General features: G+C 38.7%; 1 protein-coding gene across 5 annotated transcripts in view; it reads left to right on the top strand.

Annotated features, from left to right (window-relative positions):
• The window catches only part of DROSHA (drosha ribonuclease III), a 73858-nt gene extending 63037 nt beyond the window's left edge, over window positions 1-10821 (top strand). For all 5 annotated transcript variants that reach the window (XM_015618059.2, XM_015618057.1, XM_015618062.1 and 2 more), the window contains 6 exons: window positions 149-290; window positions 1323-1405; window positions 1519-1622; window positions 3619-3711; window positions 4509-4555; window positions 7472-10821. In XM_015618059.2, coding sequence (XP_015473545.1) covers window positions 149-290; window positions 1323-1405; window positions 1519-1622; window positions 3619-3711; window positions 4509-4555; window positions 7472-7602 — 600 coding nt within the window. In that variant the 3' untranslated portion in view covers window positions 7603-10821. The remainder of the gene's footprint in view (window positions 1-148; window positions 291-1322; window positions 1406-1518; window positions 1623-3618; window positions 3712-4508; window positions 4556-7471) is intronic.
• Window positions 10822-17182: the final 6361 nt, after the last annotated feature.

Genomic DNA, 17182 nt, shown 5'->3' on the forward strand with positions numbered 1-17182 from the left:
TTGAGATGTTTTGAGTCAAAATGTCAGTAAACTCAGAGAAGTGAGAAACCTCAAGGATAAAAGTAACTTTTTCTCCCCAGCTCTCCTAGGTTTTGTAGTTTTTTTATTGGTAATTGTTACTATGGGATGGAACTTCTTTCTTTTGCAGCTGTTGAGAAGTTCTTTGGTGAACAACAGAACACAGGCCAAGGTTGCAGAAGAGCTGGGCATGCAAGAGTTTGCCATCACTAACGACAAGACAAAAAGACCCGTAACTCTTCGAACTAAGACTTTGGCTGATCTCTTGGAATGTGAGTTAATTTGGTTATAATAACTTAGTACTTAATGACTTCCTTTTCCTTGGGGCTTGTTTAAGAAAGCCATTAGAAATCCTCTAAATCACTAATAAAAATGTATGTTCAGGTTTCCAAATGAATTATGCCTATACCTCTGGAAGCCAGATTTTTGAAGACTAGCCTAGATTTTTGAAGTCTGTATAAAAGCATGAAGGAGGCATAATTGCAGATAGAAAGTAGAAGGCTTAGAAATTGAGGGGTCAAGATGACCAGGTCAAAAGCATGTCTTCAAAGTTAAAGCTTATACTCTGAGTTGAGCTATTTAACATCAGTTTCAGTGTTTAATTAGTATATTCTTGCCACTGTTGGAAGAAAAATTAGTTCCTTCAGCAGGTGAATATTTCTGTGGTTCATTTGTCTGCATTTGAGAAGGTTTTTAAAATGGTCACTCCACAAGAGGGAAGGCTGCATGAAAATGAAATTATTTTTAGTTGATTTTTGGAAGTCTGTACTGCCTTCTTTCCCATAAAATAGAAACAGTCATAAATATTCTGCAAAGAAAGTTAATCCCTATCTTGTATATTTTGATGTATTTTGCAAGCCATTCAGACCACTTGGCTTTTGCAAAATCCTGTAAACAAATGGAAATAGCCCACAAACAGGAGTGATTTATATCTAAATTATTTTATGGTACCCAGTAGTGATTTATTTAGGTATTTAGTGATTATTATGTATTTATTTATTTATTTCGTGATTTATTAGGTATTTATGTAGGTATTCATGGTCTCCTGGTTAAAATGTGAGATTAGGAGCAGAGTGTTGTTTCTAGCACTTTAAATGACTGGGTGGATTTGGGTAAATCACTTAATCTCTTAGTCAGCTTGATTTTTTTTTTCCCCCCAAGTATGCAAGATAATATCCTCATCGGATAACTGCTCTGAAGCGTAATTGAATATGGCTTTAAAGTACTCAGGATACTTGTTTCTAAAAGTGCAAGCCAATAATGCTCTTCTTGGATGTGTGACAGTACCTTTTTCCCCCCCCCAGCCTTTATTGCTGCCCTGTACATTGATAAAGATTTGGAATACGTTCACACTTTCATGAATGTTTGCTTTTTTCCACGGCTAAAGGTAAGATCAGTGAGTTTTCTACTTTCCTGACACAGTGTTTTAACACATTGTGGCATTTGAAACTCTTAATGCAATCTCTCAATCATGAAAGCATCTTTGTGGACTTCCTACAGGAGTTCATTTTAAATCAAGATTGGAATGATCCTAAATCTCAGCTTCAGCAGTGCTGCTTGACTCTCAGGACAGAAGGAAAAGAGCCGGACATTCCTCTTTACAAGTAAGAGCAGGCGTCTTAGGGATACCAGCTAATTATAAATCTTCCTTGTATATGGAGCAAGATGTGATCAGTCATTCTACATCTTTCCCACAGGTTGTTTTTATTGTTGTTATTCAAGCCCTCTATCTCTCTTTGTCTGAAGATGGAAAATACTGTTTTCTAAGGTTTAGGTGTTTTAAGCCATTACAAGGAAGAGTTACTAAGCATTTTACCTTTACAGTTGTAGGGGAAAAATGCAGTTTTTATTTTGGAGTGGAGTATTTTTTGGTCATAATTTTGTATTTGTCTTTCTTTTAATGTAAGGAATGTCAGTATTAAATGAAAAGAGTTAAACAAATGGCTGTTTTGTTATGAAGTCAAGATATCTCCATTCTATTCTCAGTAACAGATGAAGTTTCTTGATATTATTATGCAAACATAATAATGCCTTATGTTATATCTTGTGATTATAGGCACTGTTTCTCATCCACAGGCAGGCATTGAAGGGCAGCACAAGTTTTGGACATTTTTTCTGTGCTGATCAGCTCACAAATGTTCCCATGTTTAATGACAAAGAGCTCGAGGCAGTGAACCTCTTAACTTGTACACCTCAGTTAGATACCCGAAGCTGGATAGGACAGATCTCCCTTTTCACTTCCAGTTGCTAAATAGTGTAATAGCTGCTTCAAAAAGACAATAAATAACAATCCTTAGGCTGCATATTGCATCCATATCCATTAAAGTAATGTAGGAAAGTGAGCAATGTTAGCCCAAAAGAACAGATAAAGGCTATGAAAATTCAAGGCTTGTATTGTTGGGATTATTATATCAAAAAGATACAAGAATTACAGTGTAAGTGCATTTGTCACAGGTACTGAAGTAAGGTTTCCAATGCAATGTAGCAGTTCAGTGACAGTGACACACGCTGCACTTCAGAAGTGCCATCCCCTTAACACTGCAGCCACTGCTCTGCAGGTCTGACTCTTCTGTTTTCTGTGTGAGGGTTCAGGGCTTTGTCTTGAAGTGAGCGGGGTGAATTCAATAAAAAACAATTTCCCATTTTTGTAAAAACCACTTAGTATCAAGTACCAAATGTTAGGTTTGTTTTGCTGTGATGATAAATTGATTTTTATAGTACAGCTCAGACCTAGTAATATGTTGTTATCTTCCTATTATCTTGTTAAATTCCTTTTCTTGGGGTTATCTGTTTCACTGCAGTCAGTACTATTGCTTTGAAATTTAGGGTAGGTTTTATTTGCTCTTGTCACAGTGCAGGGAGAGATAGAGTACTTTAGATACTTTAAAAATTGATGTGAAATTCGTGCTCCCTCTAAAAAGAAACAAGGTAGCGGACAGCACTTGATCTGAAAGTGGGGAGAGATTTGGGACAGAAGTAAGAAACTTGAAAAAGAAGCAATTCATTGCACATCCAGGGAATTACCTTTTCCCTTTTAGATGGTTGTTGATGTATGTCCTAGACTTTAGGTCAAATGGAAAGTTTGCTTTGTGACAAACTAACTTTTCAAAGCTGATGGAAAATTTCTTTGTACTGTGATAATTCAGTGTAGAGAGCTACCGTGTCTTAATACAAAGTCCTTACAAAACCTTGCCACCTGCAAAGCTCTCAGGGACTAAACTTCTAGTCCACACATAATTGTATGGGTGTGTTTATCTGCAATTGCACAGCTGTGCATAATTTATTACTTTATTACAAATGTTTTTGCAGTGTTTGAACACTTCATGGTATAGTCTGCAATTTGCTTATAGGTTAAATAAAGTTTTAATTTTCATATGATGCTCCTGAGTGAGCCTGGAGTAATAAATGTGATTCATATAAATACTGTTCTTGTAATCTCTGGGTTAATATGATCTATACAGACATCCTTCAGCTCTTGCTCTACATTTTGCATTAGTTGCACTATATGTATTGACCAGACTGAAAGCTTGGAGAGCTATGTGCACAAACAGATTCTGTGTTTTAATACTCCCTGCTTGAATAAATTATTTCTTCTTTCAGGACCTTGCAGACAGTGGGACCTTCTCATGCCAGGACGTACACAGTAGCGGTTTACTTCAAAGGGGAAAGAATAGGATGTGGTAAAGGTCCAAGGTACAGTAAAAAATTAATCACATGGTGTTAGAGTGTGGTGGTGTCCAAAATGACAAGTCATGGAGACAACTGTTGTCTGGTCTGCCTTGGAAAAGAAAGATGTAGAGCTGTCTTCTAACTGCTCTGCTTCAGGAATTCCAGAAGGGTTCTACGCTGGTTTAATTTTGGATCTTAAGCTTTTTCTGGTGAACTTGCCTTCAGGGTGGCTATCTATAATGCTAACTATATTTGTAACTCTCAGACTAGAGACTGCAGAACAGCTTCTAGTCTGAAAAGTGTCTCTACTTTGGTATTTGCTAGTGGATTTCTATGCATCTTACACTGGCAAGTTAAGAGTGCTACACTATTACACTTTTTTTTTTTTCTGGGTTTACTACTACTAGGCATTTTGGAAAATGGTTCTAAGGGCTCAGAGACTTCAACTGTGAACCCCAAAAACCTCATTTTATGCTACTAAATCTGGTGGTGGTTATGAAAATATCATTGCTTTTTTTAACATTCATGCATCTGTGATTTAGTTTCTTCTTTCTCTCAAGTGAAAGCAAATGCTTTAGTGAAGAATGGACCGTAGTATTTTGTTATTATTTATCTAAGTTAAGAAGTATTCTACTGTAATACTATTGCTCACATGTTTATGGGAAGGTGGGATATATATTACACTCTAGCTAATTACTAGCTGCTAGTTATCCAAAAAGTTTCATTACAAAAGAGTAACTAGTGCTTCACTTTTTCAGGAACTTTAGTTTATTCTGTACAGCTTAGATCTCACGTAACATGCTTTTGTTTGGCTTTCACAGTATTCAGCAAGCAGAAATGGGAGCTGCAATGGACGCACTTGAAAAATGTAAGATATTTGGGCAACAGAGAATTCATAGTTTATTTCCTCGTTCTTTAGTGAGGCAATGTGTGGATTTTGTGAGGGATAAGTTTTGAACAGAACACACATGCTAAGTGCTGTCATCTTCTAAGCAGCAGGTTTTCCTCTTAGTACTTTCAAGACAGTTTTGTAGCAGTTGAAGTTAATATGATCCCAACAGGTGTTTGTTAATGGGAGCTGCTCAGCTGCAGAGGATGCCACTTCAAGGGAACCCTGTGCAGTACAGTTTCATTGAGGTATCTGTGCTTATCATGCAGTGGGATAAGACTGCGTAGTCTCTGATGCTCAGGTTGTCTCACCCTTTAATTCAGGGGAGGAGGAAAGAGCAACCTTAGAAAATAAAGTTTGATCTCAGATTATCAGTCAGCAGGTTAAAATCTAAAAGGCATATCCCCCTCAATTTAAATCAGTATTTATTTGTCAAGAAGGACTAATATCAGCTGCAGATCCAGGGATCTGTGTATACATCTCTCTGAATTACGTGCTGCATAGCAAGCATGGGAGCAGTCCTTCATTGAAATGTAGTCTCAGATATGGATGAGTGTGGGCAAGCTTCTTACATGAAATAACTTTGGTCAGTTGGGTTAAAGTGCCAGTGGGTGACCTGTAAGCTAATATACTGCAAGCATTTTGTCCAGCAGAAATTCTCTATAGAGAAGAACATGGGAAGTCCATTTTTGGCATTTCATTCAAAGGAAACATACAGTTCCTCAGATATCAAAGCTTTTTATTCTGTTGCCTCTGCATCTGGAAATTCAAGAGCTTAAAAATTTCAGAAGGCAGTGAATATATGTAGTTCAGATATGTTTTTCTATCCAGCTGCTATGCATATACTTCTCACCACCAGTAAATTTGACAAGTAGGAAAATGTAACTTCCCTTCTCTGCTGAGTGTCTGCAAGATGTTGTTGAAGTTTTCTTTGAGTGAATTTTCTTGTGACAGTATCACCACTCAAGAGAGCTGTGAGTTTCATGGCCTATCAATCCAAGGACTTCACAGCTCTCTTCTGACATATATATTTGTTTAAATACCATAGAACTCTAGAGGTCTGTGCTCCTGCTGCCCTTCAGTTCAAAACAGAGCCAACCTTCAAGTTAGCTTCTCTGTGCCTTGCCAGTCAAGTTGTAATTGTCTTTCGGGATGGAGGTTGCACAACCCTTAAGGGCCCCTATTCTATTTTGTATATGGTTGTGCAGTGGAGTCGTTTGGTTTGGTTTATTTGTTGGGTTTTTTAATGCATAAGTAGTTAACTTCTAGTGAAAGTAGTTTTCATATACCTATTTATATGATAGTCATGATGAATTGATTACGTGAGTTTCCTTCTTGCCATCCTAAACATATTAGAACAGGTTGCTACCGAGCTGAGTTCTTAAAGAATCATGTTACAGGCACAGCGCTGAAAATCTGATTTTCATTTTATGTGGCACATGAGCAACAAAATGTCCCAGAACTCTATTAAACAAAGCACTAGTGTTTTTAAAGAAAACAGCGATTTAAAACCAATTTTGTTTTGATTGCTTTCTGGTTTAAATAAATATACTCTCCTATGCCCAAGTTGTAAATAACTGATGAATAAACCTTTTATTCCTATAGTATATATAATAAAGGGCACAAATTTCACTGGCCAATAAAACAAAGCAGTAGAAAGTTATTCTCTTGTACCACAAATTCCTGCAGTTTATGTGGCTTCTGCACCATATTCTCTAGCTGAGAATCTGTGCTGCCTGGGACCCAGAAAAAGGAGGGAAAAAGCTTGGTGCCAAGGTACTCGTCCCTGAGAAGCTTCAGCTGAATTCTCTCTCAGTAGCCTCAGAGAGAGAGATCAGTCTGTTGCTGAGACATCTACCAAATTTGTTCATGGCTTTAAAGGTCAGTGTAGTGACCTTTTGCATTCATCTCAGACTGGTTAGGTAGCCAGTGCTGATCCCAGAGGTCTGTGTGATGCCAGTAGGATTTACCACCACCTGCAGCCTGTCACATACTCCCCTTTGCTTTCTGACTGGCTGGAGGGTGCAGGTCTCCCCAGCACAGATACACATGAATGTCAGCACCCTGGTCATGCAGAAAACATCACATTCTGTGAGCAGTGCTCTAAAGTGAGAGCAGTTCCGTTCAATTATATAAGCTGTTTTTACGGTCTCAGTTCGAATGTGTACCTACACATCAGCCAATGGACAAATGCCTGAAAGCAGAAGCATCCATCTCCCCAGCTATTTCTCCATCACCTCAGCCTTGTCCAGTCTGTTTTAGGCAGTCTTCACTCATCCGTGCTCTTAGACTATGCTAAGGCTGTCTTCTGGTACATAGCCAAGCATTAACTTTTTCAGGAACAGACTTAAATGCATTCCATCTTGCTACACTATTACTTTCCCATTAGGATCCCTGCCACAGTGTGTGCCATATAGTTGATTCTGCATGGTCTAAAACAATAATAAAAATAATGGAAACATCTGTACAATGCTTGAAACCAGTGGCTCATACTTTCTGGAGTGAGAATGAGACAAAAAACCCTGACAGCATTGACAGTTGTTTCACATTCATTTTTCAGTATTGACTACCTGTTGCTAAGGGAACAGAATGTAAAATCCAGACAATACCTGGCCATGTTGCTATACCAGGATTTTATATTTTATTTTTGTGAGTGTATTAGATTTGGCAATGCTTTGTAGCAGGAGAAACAGATGTAAAGAAATCATAAAGAAATGAAAATCTTTTCCAGACACAGTCCTGGTTTACTATATATTATAAGCAATAAATGAGTAAAAATGGGAACAACATTGTTCCCCCCAATCTCTAATATCATCAAAGTTTAAAACAAAACAAGCTGAGGCTTTCTCTGTTACCAGTTTGTTTATTAATGTAAAATATTTCTCCTTGTGTCAGATAACTTTCCCCAGATGGCCCATCAGAAACGGTTCATTGAACGGAAGTACAGACAAGAGTTGAAAGAATTGAGGTGGGAAAGAGAGCATCAAGAGAGAGAGTCAGAGGAGACTGAAGAAGCAAGGAAATAAAAGGAGGGCACAGAAGCAGTGGCATATTTACTTACTTAATAACTCTGACTGTGGCCTATGGAGACCTAACCTAGTTTCTTGCAGATGATGAATGAAGAGTGCCTGTTGATATCAAAAAGAAAATTGTAATCTCTTCCTTTAAAAGTGTGTGCAAATACATGATTTCTTTAGTTTGGTTTTAAGTTTGGCTTTTTAATAAGATTTGGGTTTAAACCCTTTTAATTTTTATGAAAAGTTGTTGATTATTTTTATTATTTTTACTGTCTTGTATGAAGTAATAAAGTCTTAATTTCAAATGCTAATAGGAGGAAGAGCTGTTTTAACAATTGTCTCTTATGTCTGAGTGCTGTGTTATCAGTGACCAGCAAAGTTATTGCATGAACTCTGCTGTGGAGGAGGAAAGTATTATGAGAAACTGATTCAGCTGAGCACTTAAGCATGTACCTAACTTAAGTTTTGCAGCTAAATGTACTTACTTCTTGAGTCTGCTAAACCAGAGCTTTAAAGTTTAGGGCCTTTTTACGGAAAATGGTACAGTAATTAAAAGATGATACTCGGTTTTGCTTTGAACAGTGGATGACACATCTGAAATGTGACACAGATGTGTGTGGAAAATTGAGGAGTTTTGTCTCTAAATCACTGTTTTAAGACTCGAAGGAGAAGATAATTATGATACAAGAGAATAGCAGTTTTTGTAGAGAATGCACATGTAGTTTACATTAACAAGTTTAGTTTCTTTTTCAGCTTCTTGTTCTATCATGCTGGTGTCTGCTTTAATGGATTTCTTTGACAAGAAGATGCCAGTGTGGCCATTACTGTGAAAATGGTGTTTTAGAAACTCTATATGGGTGCTGTTACAGAGAGGTTCATTGAAAACAGTTTTTGTCAAAAGAAGGGCAGAATTCGTTCCCAAAGTGTAGTTCAAAGGTGGTATGCAGGTTTAAGTCACCCAATTTCCTTGGTTTTTTTGGTGTCTGTGGCATCTGTTAGACAGACGGATGTTTCTTCTATAAAAGCTCTGAACAGCACCAGAAATGGAAAATCCACTGTGTCTGTTGGCATTTTTTCCCACTGGTTACCAGTGTTGTTTGTTCCTTTAATTTTGCTGCTTCGAGCCATTCATTTCCATTAAGCTGGCTCTCAGTTAATGCATCCCTTGGTAGGTACTGTGTAGTAGTTTTTATCTGTCTTTTCTGATGAGAGAAACAAATTATTTTCCCTTCTTTTCCTTAGCTGTGTGTTTCCTTCTTGAAAGAGAAAAAATGCTTTTTGGCCAGTCCTTTATGCATTTTCTGATGTCCCACAGTTGTATGTGTTAAAGTTTTGGGCAGCATGGATGCACAAGTCCAGCCCAAGGAATTCATAACAACTCATGGAAGGAAACTTCTGCTCAACAGCCACACTGCCCTGAGCAGCTTCTTCAGTCATTGTCTGAAACACCTTTCTGTAGGTGTGGGATGGACGTCAGGAGAACCACTTCATTGCAGGTGCTAAAGCACAGACACCAAATGAAGCTGAAAAATTCAGACTACACAAATGTCTTCCCAAAGTTTCACTTCTCAGCTAATCAATATGTGTATTTTCAGAAGCATACTTTTCTACACTTGCAATGTGAGATGCACTTAATAAGGGGGGGGAGATGGGGGTTACACTTGAGCCCACAATACTACCTCATTTCTTCCAGCCTCTATGATTTGCCTTTTCCTAATGGATTGATGCTTAAAATACGTTTCAGAGGATGATAGAAAAGAAAAAAACACATTCTGTAATTTGGAGAGTGATAATAAATCATTAAAACATAACAGAGGGAATAAAAACCAAGTAAAGGCAGGGAGCTGCTCTCTGCTGAGTGCTGCTGCCATTTGACTTTTGAGAAGTGGTTGTAACTTCTTATAGCTTCAGTCAGCAAATAAAAAGCTGAAATGCTTCTCAAGAGTAGGAAGCTTGAAGAGTACCAGCAAGTCCCCTGTCCACAGGTATTTTGTATTTCAAATTCTTTGTATAATTGCCCATCTGCTTCTAGCAGTAAGATGAAATGGTGCGGTGCTAGAGGGTCAGGTGTAACTGTGTAAACCATTATTTTATTTTTCCCCCTTAACTGTGACCAGTTTTGTATGTTTAACGAATAGAAAATTACTTCATTTTCAGGTATATGATTGCTTAGCAAATTTCAACGTATTTGACATCATCAAAGTACCCCAGTGGAATTGTTAACATCACTTTCATTATTCCTATATGCAGTTTCACATTTGAGCTGTAAGAAAATTGCAGTCTTATAAATATTTTCATTAAAATAGATTGAATTTATCTGATAGGCTATTGGGGGTGGGGGGAGGAACCCAGGACTGTTCTTTTTTTCTTATTTGACCCAGAAATTGCTTGGAAAAAAACAAACTTTTAAAATAATTCCTGCATTCTTGTTACTGCAGTTAATTAGTTTTAGGCTTTCCTCAATAAAATGTAGATGATAATTGTATTTTTACAAGTGGGCTATTTTCCCTTTTTTTGCTGCATAAGCGTCAGCTAGGAAGATTGCCTGAAGTAATTTTGTTTTCCTTGTCTTCAGAACAAAATATAAAAGGTAAAAAAAATCCTGTATTTATTTCATTTATTCAAACCGCAGTGTCTTTCTGTGCATGGACTGTCTAAAAGCAGTGGCTGTGAATGTTCCTGTTAATTTCAGGAGTTGTGTAGAATGTGAAATGTGAGCACAGTCCTTTATAACAGACACCAAGGAGAGAGGGGAAGCCTCTTCAAGTTGCCTTGGTAAAAATTATCATTGCACCCATGCTAATCAGTGGAACAGTTGTAGCTTATAGCTAGGCAGCTCGTGCTGCTCTTTTGTAGGTGTCTGGTTTACTGATAAAGTCAGTCCTGGGCATAGTTCAGAGCCTGATCTGTTCTCTGAGCTAGAGGTTCTCTTGCAAGATCCATTGACTTGAGTTGGGTACAAGTAGATGAACAGAGAACAAGACTGATCTGTGTGACTCAAACACATCCTGTGAATATTTTTTATGTGAATATGTACAGAACATTGAATATAACTGTAGGTGTTTTGATTGGGAATTTTAACTGAATTTACATGAAATTCATGATGTAGACCCTAAGTTTGCTTTGTAAGATTTCAGTTTCTGGAGAATTATTTAACAGCAGTACTAGGAGACCTTGGTCTCTAAGATTGTTGTAAACATCGTTGCTAATAAAGTTTCCCAGAAAAGACTTCAGGCATAGTTGTTACTTGCTAAAACAATTTGGAAAGATCAAAAGGCAAATCCTGATCATCTGTCTCCCTACTTCAAAGGCTCTGATTATACAGGCTACATATTTAAATGAAATAAGTGTTTCACTTGTAAAAAGTTTCTTTTTGGTGGGAGTTTGTGGAGCCCTGTAAGAGCTCAGGGAGTTGTTCATCTGCATTATTTACCACTGTGCATTGCCTTTGATGAGGATGGTATTGCAACAGAAATTTCTGTGACCTGGACATCCACCCTGCTTCTCCTCCTTCCTACCCACTCCTACGTTTCAGATTCACATTCTTTCTGTGGCCCTAAGATTAAACCGGCTCCATGCTCCAGCTGTGCGTATTTCTCTATCCATCAGGGGACAGGCTTACTTTAGAGGCCCTTTTCTTCACCTGCCTGCTACAGGTGACAAAGGGAGCACCAACTTGCACCCAGAGTCTTGCTAACTAAGTGTATTTCTCTTTGCCTAAATCCTCACTGCATTCCTCAAAGGGATTTCAAAGCTTTTCATGAATAAGGGTATAAGTGATTTGCCTGTGACTTAAAATACGATTGTACCTGAATTGTGTCAGCCGTGTCTTTTTGTTGCTCTTCACAGCACTTTTGTGGAGGGACTATTTATTCCGTTACTAAGAGATGCAAATGATGAAATTGTCGCTGGGGGCCAGGGCTCAGGATGTCTCTGGAAGGGCAGTGATGTCTCATCCAGTGGATGCCTTACTCTGTGGCTTTAGAATCATCCTCACAATCCTGCTATGGTTCTCTTGCCATGCCTCAGAGGGTCTTCCAGGGAGAAAAAAAGAACTTGGCTGGTCAGGCTGAGCACTGACATCGCCTTTTCCTGTGGAGACCTGGAAGACAAATGATTAAGAAGCCTGGGGACTCTACTATAAGAAAGCAGAGCCCAAACAGTGTGTTGTTGGTACACCTCTTTAGAAATAAATAAATAAATAAATGAAACCTTCCACTTAGAGCAGACATTTCAAAAGTAATCCATTAGCAAAGGACAGGCTCTTGAGCTGACAAATTGTGAACTTTCACTGGTGGCAGAAGCAGCTCATACATCAGTGGTCCAGAAGTGATGAAGCAGTGATGGGTAAGTGTTTGTCACTGGAGGTAGCTTGTTACTTATTTAAAGATGGGGATGGTGGTCAGGGGAACCCATGGGACCTCACTGATGCAAACTCAGCCAACATTTCTGAAAAAAAATAAAGTTACTTCTTTCTAAAAAAAAAAATAAAATTACTTCCCTGCAGGTTTCCTCCTTCAGTCATTTACTCTGTCAGAACTGTTCTGACATGGTGACCAGTTTTTGCTGCCAACTAGAATTACAATTCAAATATTGCAGCTGTTTCCAGAGGGATACTTGAACTGACAAACAAAAAGCAGCCATTTCTCAATCCAGCAGCATTTGAAAATGCTAATACTATTCTGTATCAAATTATGAATTTCTTTTTTATATATAAAAAATAAAATTCTGCAAGATAAGAATTTTTAATGACCTCTTTGAATAAATCATCCAAAATTGCAGCTCTTACCTTTTGTTCTTGTGATGAGAAACACTGTCAAATACATGTGTCTTTATCATTAAGAAAAAATAAATATCATACCATCTGAAGGAGAAAAAAAAATCTTTTTTTTCCTTATTCTTGATGTTTAAAATTTCTGTCATTAAATGCTGCTGTCTGCTTCCTTCTTCCAAAACCCAAACATTTTAAATGTGGGTTCCACCTGTCAGAATGTGTCAGATTTTACAACCAATATCCCATCTCGGTTAATATCTATACATTAACTATGAAAATCAATCTATATGTTACTGCTTTCTGGTTTTTGAACCAGACATCCAAAATAGTCTGACACTTCCAACCTTGTAAGACCTCAAAACTTTGAGAGAACTCAATGGCTTTAGCCCAAAACAGGTTTCAAGGCTTCCCATTCCCGTTGCTCCCATTGCTTTTTTTTTTTTATGATTATTATTTTTCAATGTTTTCATTGTTTATTTGTTCTTAATATGATCTATAGCACAACTACCTTCTTTTTCAAGGTTCCCTGACCCTTACTTCTGCTTAGCAGATAAGGCATCAATTCCTTGCTCACTGAGACTGGAAAATAAATGACCTTGAACTCTTTGCTCTTGCAAGTCATACCTCAACACTTAAATCAGAAATCAAGTGCCCATAGCAAGAACAAAAAGCCTTGCTGCGCATCCGTGGAAATAAAGCACTGAATCTTTCCAGTAAAATTTCAGGGATTCTGTCAGACGTTTTAAGAGAGGCTGTGAATTCTTGAGGCATGCAGTGATGTACTTTTTTGCAGCTTATGTTGTGAATTTATGCAATTGGATTAAATTTGGCATCTATTTCAGCTGGAAGCTTATAAATGGACATTTATACGTGTAAGTGAGGAGAGAGGGGTAAGAAAAGGCAGAACAGATGCCTAAAACACTAGAAAAAAGGCTTATTTCAGCATTGACTGCTGAGAAGCAGATTGATTTGGATAGAAAAATGTTAACTACTTTCAAATACAGACTGAAAAATATAAGTTTTCATTTTAATGTAAATACAATTCTGTGCATTGTGCTTGGGATAATGATGGCTTAAAAATTGCATTCAGAGTTGAGTTTTATGCAAAGCTAGAAAATAAATCTTACTGGTAAGATTTAGCAAATAGAAGTGAGACAATAAAACTTCACTATCTTAGAGATACAGAGGTGGGGAGTAATCTAGTAAAGCTATGATAGTTTCTAGATTTTAATTGGGAATATTGAATATGTGTGTATGGTGCAAATGCAGTTATGTATGTATATATTTATTTACTTAATGAAACATCTGAAGTTTTCGCTTATTGCTGCAATACACCTTTTTACCAAGGAAAGAAAAAAGCTTCTCTGTGTTCTTTTTTTAACAGGTATTTAGATATTGGTTTTATTGAAGTAGTGTCCAGAGATCTTCACTACGACTGGTGCTTGTCATGCCAGCTGCTATGAACACAAAATGACAGGCAGTCCCTGACCCAGAAAGAAATAGAAAGGAAGCAATGACTTACTCAAAGTCACCGAACAGGTCAAGGGTAGAAATGAGAACAAAACCTGAATCTGTCAAGTCCCAGCTGAGATTTGTCCTGTCTGCATACTGCACAGCTACTTATTTATAGCATTTAGCTTTAGATGTTTTAGTTGGTTTATTTCTGCATTAATATGGGTATTTTAAATTTCATGCACAGCAGCCTAGAATGGGGCTTTACCTAATCTCATTCATACTGAAATCTTATAAAAGTAATTTTAAAAAGTGAAAGAAAACTCAAGTGGCTGGCCCTGCATGTTGGGAGCTTGCTTCTCACCAAAGCCAGCATATTCACAATTGCTGCTGAGCTCCTGCTGTGGCAGCTGGAGCTCGTAGCTCCAGGGCCACTGCTCAGCACCTCGGGGCAGCGTGTGACAGGCGTCACTCGGGTAGGAAGAAGCATGGTTGTCACGTTGTGTCGGAGCTGAGGTTTGGCCCTGTTATACACACCAGGAGAAAGCAGGTCTCCCTTCTGGATTCACAGCCTGGTGTTAATGCCTGTGTTTTTTTGAGGCCTGTACCCTCACCAAATCCATTAGAGGTTAGTATGACTCTAAGCACAGGATGTATTTCCAGCGTAGTGACAGAAGGAAGTAAGCAGGCAAACAGCTGTCTCGTCTGTGAAAAGTACTTGGCTTCAAAGTGCCTAAGTTGCCTCCTTGGTTCCTTGAAAATGAATTGAGAGATTTTTGGACTGTAGATAGGTAGAGGGGGACCTGGGTAAACATCACAAAAAAAGAGAAGCGTCCCCTCTTCTTAGTCTTGTGCTGCCATGTGTGCTGGTTGCTGCAGGAGGATTGGCTGGCTCCAGGGCAGCAATAGGAGCTGGAGGTGCGGGCTGGGAGTTGTGTGCCAGTACCAGGGTGGTGGGAACACATTCTGTGCCTTTTCCACACGGTGAGGAGGCGAGCAGAGGAACGAGAATGGGGTTTAGCCTGGCCTTGACTGGCAAGGTGAAACTGGTGAGATGGAAGTGAGAGCTGGCAGTAGAAACAAGTTGTCCACTCTACAAGCTGTTGTTAACCTCTGACCTAAGAACAGTTTCCTGAAAGTCAGTGAGGAGGAGTAAGGCTAGAGGTCCAGAGGACACTATATGAGCAGAAGGCCTTAGTTCCATCAGCTGCTGCTTCCACACTGTTTGGTAATGGCCTATCTCATGGATTCCAGGATTTTGAGGGGACTTTTCCTGGTCCCATTCATGCACCCACCGTAGACGGGCACACGTGTGTATGGAGTGAAACACAGGAGAGAGAGCAAGTGTGTGGGTGTGTACAAAGAAGTTTGGGACTGTGCAAGTATGGAAATGAAGGAGGCCCAGAGAGACAGCTGCATGACTCCTTTCCCTCCCAGGCAGATCTGTCATTTCTGGGTCTAGGATTGGTTTGTTTACTCTGTTTAATGATGCTGACCTTTGTGTTGGATAAGTTGGCCTGTTGTAAGGCTAGGATTTGTGGCCTTTTGGGACTTCAGTTGTTTGGAAGACTGAGGATATTTTTTACTACATCGGGTCCAAAGAGAATGAATTCTGATGACCCAGCTGCCCTGATAACTCATTTGCCCTTTACCTTTTGACAGACAAAGTGACTTCAGACTTAGTCATATGTTAGAGACTGTCTAAATTTGAAGAACATTCTTGTAATGAATGATGTCTTATGGCAAAGAAAAATTTAAAATTCTTCTGAAAGTTCCTATTTTTACAATGTATTGCATATGCTTTCTTGGGGAAAACTGATCTTGAATTTGCAGTGTGAGTTTTATAAAGGACTTATCTGAAAAAGTAGAAAAGAAGAAGTTTGGATACACTGGGGAAGTATTGCCTCAAAATGTATTGTCTTCCTCAAGAGATATTATTCCAATGTTACTTTATTGGTCTCTGTATGAATGACTTTCTTCAGAAATCTTACTTGATTTTGGGCCCCCCAATCTGATTCCAGAATCTATTTTAGCTAAACAAATTCCTCAGGATTAGCACAGAAGTGTTCATACCTGAGATGTTTTACAGCACATCAACCAACAGCTTAATCTCTTTTCCTGTCCTTAGAATTTTAGTGGCCATTGTCCTGCAATCCTTATGCCTAAGATTAATTTTAAACACATGACTCTCTGTCTCTTGAGCTGAGCACATCAGCTGGAAGTGGGAAATCATGTTGTTTTCACTTGCCATCAGTGGCAGCAGCTCTGCAAGCTCTGCTGGCAGCTACAGCTTCACTGTTGGCAGCAGGAGGGTCATGCTGGTCACAACCCAGAGACCCACAGGCTGCCCAGGTGGCCCTGGAGCTTGGTTGACTGTCACATAAATACAAGAGCCAAAAATCCTGACCTGTTTGCTACCCCCTGGCTCCACTGGTCCTTTTGGGTGGAAAGCAGGGAAGGGGCAAAAGAGAGATTTTAGTGCTTTTCATGGCAAGTTAAGCAGCACTCTTTCTGACTTCTCACAGGAAAGGGATCTGCTGAGTAAGAAAGTGCTAATTTCACAACATTGTTTTTTACAGTAGAGCTACGCTGTAAGTACCAAGCCCGAGAGGAACTAAAGCATAGTCAAATTAATGGAAAATAGGTTATGACTATAAATTATTAAAGTGGATAAAATTACTTTGGATTTGGGAGACACTGAAGCTTAAGGGCCATATCCTTTTCTGGTATAAAAAGATTCAGCTTCATTGCTTTCAGGAAAACAGAGGGAACTTACATCATTCAGTTCAGGATCTGACTGTTACTGGCAGCATAAGCAGTCATTTAAAACTCAATGGCATATATTTCATCTACTTTGGGTGACAGTCATAAGGTGAATGTTTTAAATTCTGACATGGCATAGCCTTTCTTTTGAGATCTGTGGTGTGATTTTAAAAGGGATGAGATAAAAGCTGTGCCTCTCCAAAGGCACATTTTCTCTGATGTTAGAGGAAACAATGTAAAAATATGCCCACTAAATAAATCATCAGGGACTTTCAGAATAGATCACATCCTTATGTCTTAAAACTTGTAATACAACTGAAGTTGTTCACCTTAACTCAGTTTCTTTTGTTCAGCAAATTTTCCGTACAAGGAGGCTTGTGTAGAGAAGGCAAGTCTGGAGGAGACACCTCTTCAAAAGAAGTTCCAGTGAGCAGAGGTAAAGAAGCTCCTCTTTTGACTTCTAGCATGGCACTATCAGAAGTTTAATCCTTCTTAATCCCAGTCACATTTTCGAGGAGGTGATAGTGGAGAACAGATGGAAGGCTGATATTCTGTTAAAGGTGAATACCAGCAAGCTGTGAGTGTACCTGGCTCTGCAGA

This window comes from Parus major, chromosome 2 (assembly GCF_001522545.3).
Source record: "Parus major isolate Abel chromosome 2, Parus_major1.1, whole genome shotgun sequence".
NCBI classification, from domain to species: Eukaryota; Metazoa; Chordata; class Aves; order Passeriformes; family Paridae; genus Parus; species Parus major.